This window comes from Empidonax traillii, unplaced genomic scaffold, assembly GCF_003031625.1.
Source record: "Empidonax traillii isolate 1590-97213 ecotype Southwest subspecies unplaced genomic scaffold, ASM303162v1 scaffold1991:size44307, whole genome shotgun sequence".
Lineage (NCBI taxonomy): Eukaryota > Metazoa > Chordata > Aves > Passeriformes > Tyrannidae > Empidonax > Empidonax traillii.
Genome location: NW_020957184.1, coordinates 1 through 8,582, shown reverse-complemented (window position 1 = coordinate 8,582; position 8,582 = coordinate 1). Strand labels below are relative to the sequence as shown.

The 8,582-nt window shown below is 34.4% G+C and overlaps 1 protein-coding gene across 1 annotated transcript in view; it reads left to right on the top strand.

The window, feature by feature from the left end:
• Positions 1 to 7,871, top strand: part of LOC114071388 (usherin-like) — a 35,070-nt gene extending 27,199 nt beyond the window's left edge. The window contains 2 exon segments of the mRNA XM_027909216.1: positions 3,680 to 3,875; positions 7,163 to 7,871. Of these exon segments, the coding sequence (XP_027765017.1) occupies positions 3,680 to 3,875; positions 7,163 to 7,833 (867 nt within the window). The 3' untranslated portion in view covers positions 7,834 to 7,871.
• Positions 7,872 to 8,582: the final 711 nt, after the last annotated feature.

Below are 8,582 nucleotides of genomic sequence, written 5' to 3'. Positions count from 1 at the left end.
AAATCTACATATTTCACGTGTTGCACCAGGAAAGAGCTACTGTTTGATCACAATTAGTTTTGACTTCCATGTATTCAGGATAAGAACAGCTATACTGGATGAAGTGAGACTCATCTAGCACAGTATCCTCTCTGATAGTTACCATAAGCATGATCCTTCTGTGATATACTTTTCTATATTCCAGCTGTTCATGGGTTTCTGAGACAAACTCAGGGTTTTCACCTGAGTGGCCATATTTGGTGTCCACATGTGGAATTAATCTTATTTTTTAATGCAGTTCAAAAAAATTGTATTTTTCTATACACTTATACTATATGTGCTTTCATTATTTTAAGTTTACTTTCTTACGATTTCCTGAATTCTTGTGATTTCTATCTTGTAAGTGAGAAATAATGAATATTCATTCTGTAAGCCATTCATGATTTTACAGCCCTGCATTCCTTTCGTTTTAGTCATGTCTTTCCAAACTGAAAAGTCTTCTGTCTCTTTTCATTTGTATCTTTGCTTATTCTACTTACTCTGTATAACCTCTTTTACTTTAGAGAGGGTAACCAGATATGCAAATTATGCAGAGTTGATACACAATGGATTTTTATTACACAATGAGATTTTCTGTAAACCTTTCAGTTCTTTTCCTAATAATTCCAGTATTCCTGTCACCTTTATAAGAGACTCAGAGCTTTCAAATTATTTGTAGGGGAAATGGAACAGCTTTAAGATCTCCTTTCTGGAGTGGAAATAGCTAATTTTGGAATCACTACTGTCTACCAATAGTCAGCATTGGTTTTTCCAGGCATTAAGTTTGTACTTCTTGATGTAGAAACTAATTTGAATTTTTGATCATCTATTTGGTTCTGTATATGTGATATTTCCAGATGTTGCTGATTGGAAGAAATGCAGTAGAATCATGAAGCATGATTTTTCTTTGGAAAAAAAAGCACCAATCTTTTTCAATATATCAAACATGTTTTAATTTCTAATAGAATATAGACTAATAATACAAAAAAACCCTATTAGATTGTAGATCTCAGAAAAATCCTTACAGATTTTTAAGGAGGTTGATGTAAATTTTATTTCTCCTTTGCTGATACTGATTTAAGCAAGTAATATCTCAGTAATTTTATATTTTGGTTCATCTAGAACTTTAGTCTCGTGTTTAGTCACTTTTCAACAATGAGATTTTGCTGAAATATTTTCCTTCTGACATTTTGGGTTGAAACCAGTCTTAAAAATAATTTCTGATATAGAAAGGTAGCACTTCTTTCATAGTGAAAAGGTATTAAATTCTTTCTTTGCAATCTATGTTGTGGTTCTCTTTCCTGAATGCTACACATAGTTATAAAAGCATTAGTTGGTGATCTGCTTCAGCTTAAAGCAGAATTGTTGTCAGTGATAGATCCAGTCACTCATGATTTTGTCTGGATAAGTCTTGGTACCTTTGGGGACTGAAATTCCCCATCCCCTCTGGGAAGCTTGTTACTGATGCTGCACTTTCTTTTTAGTGAAAAGTTCCGATGTCCACTCTGAATCTGCTAATCATACTACTTAATTATTTGTTCACCACAGTGATTCTCTGGTAGTCTTCCCTTGCTTCTGACATTTAAAAAAATGTTTGTTCCCTTCATGCCTTAGGCATGTTGCTTGTTAAAAGCTCATTTTTGTATTGCCTTACTCTGTTTTTAAAATTTGGTGTTGCTTATCCTATCTTATTTAACTTCCTTGTTTTGATCCAGTTTTCACTGGTTGAAAATTAATTTTTGCATGTAATACTTTCCTTCCTGTGGTAGTAACTTTAGAGTAACTTTAAAGACTTTTGAAGTATGAGTTGAGTGCTATTGTGTAATCTGAGTATTCTGTGATCACTAACATAAAATATTTCTTTTGCAGTTATTAGGGGTTTTTTTTCATTTAGTATTAAACTTAGAGTTGCTTTTCACATCTGAGTTCTCTGATGAATGGCTGTGATGCATGACTGACTCTCTTATAATACACTAAATATCTAGATAAAATCCAGTCTAAAAGGGCATTATCTTAAAAAGCCTTGTTGCTGTGTTTTCTGCTATTGTGGTCTTTTAACTCTTTTTGTAGTTGCTGTTGTCTTGCCTTTTATAAAAAAATGTTGTCTTGCCTTTTTAATATCTTCATCTTCCTGAAAAACATGGCTGATAAATCAGTAGTAGATCTATATCATTAAATCATATTGAAGAGATTTTATGGACTACAGAATCCTTTTTTGAGGAAAGGGTAGGAGTACATGCTTCTCTAACTTTCAGTATTTTCTACACTGAGAATTTACTATTAGATGTCGAAATACTCTATTTTATGATGTATTAACCAAGCTTAGAGCTTCATGTAGATCTGAAGGTGTGATAGTAACATTTATTTTAAGTGGAAATTCCAAGTAGCTTTGTCTCTCCTGTTCTTTCAGCTTTGTTTGACCTATAGATTAAAGATGAAAAAGGCAACCATTAAGAGAAATTTTTGTTCTGGTAGCTATTTAAAAGCAAAATACGTTGAACTGCAGCTGTTGATGTCGTAGATGAATGCAAGTTTTGAATCACTGTACTTTTTCATATTTGGAAATATTTGCGCTGAAGAAAAATAGACTGACCCAAAGAAGATAACTTATAGTACAGAGTTTATTGGTTTGCTGCCATCTGCATTTTGCAAAACACTTGAGTTAGAAAAGTTAGTTTTTGTTCCTTGATTATGAATCCCAAACCTTTTGCCATTTCGCATCTCCTGCATCCTGGTGTGCTTTGACTTGCTGCTTTTTGTCTATGTTGTGCATTAACTGATGCCTTTCTCTGTCACTGTGCCATTGCCCTTTCCCTGTGGTTGGCTTTCCCACCAAATTGGAAAGTGACGAATGTAGAGATTGTTGGTTTGTTTTGTTTTTGTTTTTTGTGACTTTCAGACACTGAGGTAGCTTTTCAGGAACCCTTTAATCTTGCGCAAGAGGTGAGACTCATACACCCAGATCATGGTCCAGGCATAACATAGGATGTGTCAGCTCCTTCTAAGTAGCATTTAGGGAGTAGGTGAGGACCTTTATATCCCTCCACTGAAGTGGAATGTTTTGGACACCAGCTGAACCATGAAAAGAGGGAGAGGGTTTCAGATACTGAGCTATTGGATCACATCCTTAAGTAAAGGAAGAGAAAATTTATCATGAATGAATAATAAGAAAGGAAAATTTTCAACTGTACTTCGTTCTTAGTTAACTAACGTTTTCATTAAAATAAAAAAGCATGTGGTCAGAACAAAAATTGCAAAACTTGACCTTTGAAGATGGCACTTCCTTGCAGTAACTGTGATTCAAAAAAGTACTGTTTTAATATGTCACCATTTATACAGTGCAATTTTGTAAATGTTCTTTGCAGATTCTCTGTCCAGATGGCAAATAGGGTCGTGTTGTTTATTCAGTTCTTTTTCCCTTCTGTTTTGAAAGAATAGGACTTTTCAAACTCTATTTAAAAGTTGAATGGTTACACTCTGTTCAATATTTCTCTTTTTTCCTCTCTCTCAACAAATTAAAAGTGTTACACAGGCTTATATTTTTTTCTGTTCCATTTAAATTTTCTCCTCCCCAACTCATACTCTCATTCTCATTCCTAATGAATGTATCATCTAAAAATAGATAATGTTCATCACTCTATGATATTTTGTATCTTTCTAGATTGGAGGCCAGTGTAATTGTAAGAGACATGTGTCTGGCAGACAATGCAATCAGTGCCAGGAAGGATTCTACAATCTGCAACAGTCAAACCCTGATGGCTGCAGTCCCTGTAACTGTAATACCTCTGGGACAGTCAATGGAGAGATTACCTGTCACCAAAATTCAGGACAGTGCAAGTGCAAAGCAAATGTTATTGGTATGTGTAATGCAAGAGTTTGGAGTCATTTTTCTTGGTTTGCCTGGAAATAAAACACACTTGATTTCTAAATGAAAGGTGTAGAAAACTTCTTTGCTGAAGGCAGATTATAAAAATGAATGAAATTAACTGTTGAAAAATTATTAATTTAACAATTCTATCAAACTACAGCTTGAAGCTTAGTTTAATCAACCCTTTAGAAGTTTCTTTATGGCAGAGCTACATTAGCTTACATAGTTCCATACTAATAAGTCACAGAAATAATGTAATTTGCTTACTGCATAGATGTTTCTTTTAGGAAATTAACACTTTTTCAAAATGTTTTATACTTAATGACTTCTAAGCAAATCGTTTCCATGCTAGTTTTCTTAATAGACCAAAATAAATGGATTTTTTTCTCAAAATATTCTGTGCTACAGGGTCCTTTGTGATAAATCTATCAATTTTTTTCTATTATTTCTTTGAACTGTTCCTATGAAATGCAAAATAAGTCAACATAATTCCACAGATCATGTACATAGCTAGGGTTAGTTATCAAGGGCCACATAATTTTAATTTTGTAATTCAATGCCAAGCTGATTATAATAAACTGCTACCTTCTGTGTTATTTATCATTTTTTTTACAAGACGTGCTTTTTTGTTTGTTACTCCCACAGGTATTTTTCAGAAATTAGATTTGATTATAGCAATTTATTACTTCCAGCATATTTGAGGGGAGCCACAGCCACATAAGGACAAAATTTATCAAGTGCCCAAAATACACAGTATATATAATACACTTTGAAATGTTGATGTATGGGAATATTATGCAAGGAGAATTTCCTGATAAAGTGAGCCTTGCATGGTAACTGTACGTGTCTCAGACTATACATATGTCTCAAAAAGAAAAAATCCTTTTCTGCTTTGTTATTAACAGAATTAGTAATTTATTTTTTCTTCAGCCTAACCATGGTTCTAGGTTGCATTAATAATGTTTAAGCACATGCTAATATACTTGATATTTTATATACCCTCATTTGTGAATGTTGACTCATTTGTAATGTTGTGAGTCTTTGTTTCTTTTGGAAATTAGAAGAAAGAAGAAAATGCAAAATAACAACAAATAATGAAACCATCTCAAAACAGATAGAAACATCTCAAAACAGATAGAAGCCTGAACAGTTTCAGTCCTTTTTCCTATGGAATGCTATGCTTTTCATACAATAAAAACGATGCTAAGAGTAAAAAATAACCTCTGTGCATCTTAAACCCACTCTCTTTTCAAGAAAAAGAACTTCAGAGCATTCTTAATTATATATTCTTTGCTCAGATTTCACATTTGCACCTGTGAAAACCTTTCTTAACTCAGTGGAAATTTGGCAGACAAGAAATGCAGTCTGGTTCTCACATATTTGGTTGTCTATATGATAAACATTTTATCCCCTTGATGAAAACAGTAAGAATTGTTTTTATTTTCACTGAAATAGTTATAAGAAAAACGTGTAAACCTATGCTTTCTGTACTTACCTGTAACAGTGATGGGAGCTGTATTTATGCAAGTGTTTGTTCGCAGGATAAAAAGCTAATTCTTTCCAGACTAGATTCTCTTTTTTTTTGTTTTCCAAACCAATTGTAAACAAGCTTCTGTATATTGAAACGTGTGCAGCAAACTTTAACAGAGAGCTTTCCTCTTTGGATTTCTAAATTGGTTTTTAGAGCAATCTGTCTATTGCCATTTTATCTATTTAAGCAAACATGATAACAGAAAAATGCAACTGTGGACTGCAGTGTTATGAAACATGAACTGTTAGAGTTAACACAACTGTTAAATCTTACTAATGATTCTATCACCAGTAAAATACATTAGCACCAATAATTTTATTAAAGTAGGTCATTCATCTAGAATAAAAAGGTAGAAGAATGTGAATTAAATGCCAAGCGTGCTAACTCCCCTGTACTTGTTAACATTGAATGTGATGCCCTGTAGGCCTTCCTCAGTATCGTTAGGAATAGATTACCTGTCAGGAATATGTATGGCATATTCAAATAAGCACTGCGCATATTTTTAAAACTGATATGATATGAATCCATGTAGACCAATTTTAATAGTTCAAAATGAGTCATAATTCTTGTTAACAATACAGTTATTTTTAAAATTTGCAGCAATAGTGGTCCTTTTTTATTTTCCTTATTGAAATTAAATGATATGCCTTAGGTGAGTCATTCATCACTGTTAAAGGAACTTGCCTTCTGTTGGAGTTTTTGAGTTTTATCCATATATTTAATGCATTCCCTACCATTTTTAGTTTTATATTTTTACATTTAAGTTGCTAGATGCATTTTTGTATGGTTTTGTATTTTTTAAATGATGACAGTGTTTTGCTGGAACATTGTATTTATGTCTTCCTATATGAAGCAATCAAGTGATAGCTTCATAGTGAAGGATTTTCCCAGTGCAAGGGAAAATGCGTAGCTGAATTTGCATTTTTCATATAATAATCTAGTTTGCTTTCTTGTAATGTACATTTTATAAACTAACATATAAATGCCATCCCTTGGGGCAGGGATAAAGCAAGCATTGACTCTGAAAACAAAGCTAATAAAACTACAGGATGAAGCATGACAAAACCAGTTTAGATTTTAATGTACTGCAGGAGTTAACTTAATCATAATTTAGATAAAAATATTTCATTTTGGATTATGGAAAACATTTTCTGCTTTCAGTGAGGGCCAACAGTAAACACTAACATAAACGTAATCAATGGTAAAACTGAAGAATGGTGTTAAGTAAATCATTCATTGTAATTAGTCTAACTTGTGCTGTTCTGGAGTATATTTAATGTTTTTAATAAAATATATAAATCTATTATCAGAACAGATTGAGAGCCCGGTGCAATTCCCTGTGTATTGTATTTCTACAATATAGGGTGAAGAGTTCACATAAGCATTGATTGTGCAACAAGTGCTATTCTGGGGGACGAAGGGATTAATTCTAGTTTGTCTCAGAAATGTTACAAAGAATCTCTGGCAGAAGTATCTTAAATTGTATTGAGAGGCCAACAGAAACGCATTGCTTCTGAAACAAATTGGAAAAGTAAACAGATTTTTGGGATGACACCGTTATTCAATTGATTTGTGCAGCCCTGTCACTCCTGTTAATTATGCCAGTGAAGAATATTAGTCCTTCCTTTCTCTTTTTTACTTAAAGTATAGTATACTTACCCTTTTGTAAAACTGAAATCAATAGCTTTTCAGCTTTTTCTCTTTTTTTTTTTTTTTTTTTTTTTTAACACCTTTTCTCCTTCCAGGTCTTAGGTGTGATAGTTGCAACTTTGGATTTAAAGCTCTCAGATATGCTAATGAAGATGGATGTGAGCCTTGTTGGTGCAACAGCCACGGCTCAGTGAACCAATTCTGCAACCCTCTCTCCGGGCAGTGCAATTGTAAAGAACAAGTGAAAGGTCTTCACTGTGACACCTGTGTGGACAACTTTTATGGGCTAGATGTAACTGGTTGTAAGGCTTGTGAATGTAATGCTGCAGGGTCGTTTTCTGGAACGGTGTGCGATGCAAGGACAGGGCAGTGCGCGTGTAAACCAAATATTGGAGGAAGACGATGCGACCAATGCCTGGACGGCTACCGCAAAGTACAGAAGAATCACTCCTTCGTTTGTGTGCCGTGTAACTGTGATAAGGCAGGTACAGTGAACGGCTCTCTGCTTTGTGACAAATCAACGGGACAGTGTCCTTGCAAAGCTGGTGTAACTGGCCCTCAGTGCAGTCAGTGCATGCTTCATACGTACAACCTCAGCGTGAGCAACCTCCTCGGCTGCCAGCGTTGTGACTGTGACGCTCTGGGCACGTTGGCAGGAACAGTTTGTGACCCCATTTCTGGACAGTGTGTCTGTTTGCCTCAGCGCCAGGGGAGAAGGTGTAATGAGTGTAAACCAGGTAAGGAAATTGGAAGGCAATCTATTTGATGTAGTAAGTTTTATTTTTCTTTTATTACCGTTGTAGTTCCTACAGTTTTCAGTGCGTGTTTAGACAGCTTTGTATCTGACATCTCTGACATGTTATTAATTATATTTCCATGTCTCCCTAACCGTGTGAGTGAGAAGGAAGTGTTAATGTCCTAATCACCATCAAATATTTATTCTATTTCCAGAGCTTGTATGATTTGTATTATTACTACTTTTTCAATATTTTCAGAATAAGGTTAGGCTAGTTCTAGATATTGAGAAAACAAGACAAATAGTCCTGGCCCATTCAGTATATGAGAGGTAAATTGGCATAATTTAATGAACAGCAGCTATCCTCATAATGAAAAATGTGAATCTGGAAGGCAGAGTGCAATCTCTTCAGGAAGGGCACTTCATGCATAAAGCTGAGCATGGTGGGAGGCACAGAAATGGTTGCTTGAACTTTGAGGCTGGCAAACGTGCCAGTTAGGGAGCATTCACCTGCCTTGCTGTGTTGAGGATGTGCTGGCTTTCACAAGGACTGCTAACACTTTGGCCTTACAAGTAGGTGATATTGCAGTTGCTATGTATCAGTTCAAGATTTTATACTGTATTACTGTAAACTAAGTTTAAATGTTCATTGTAGGTGGGAAGCTCTGTAGTTATATTTCAGTGTTTTTGTTTTAAAAAATAGGTGGGTAAAGTGAAACTATAGATAATATTAAAATACCCTTCATAATAATATTAAGCAGATAGATTTAGTTCAAGTT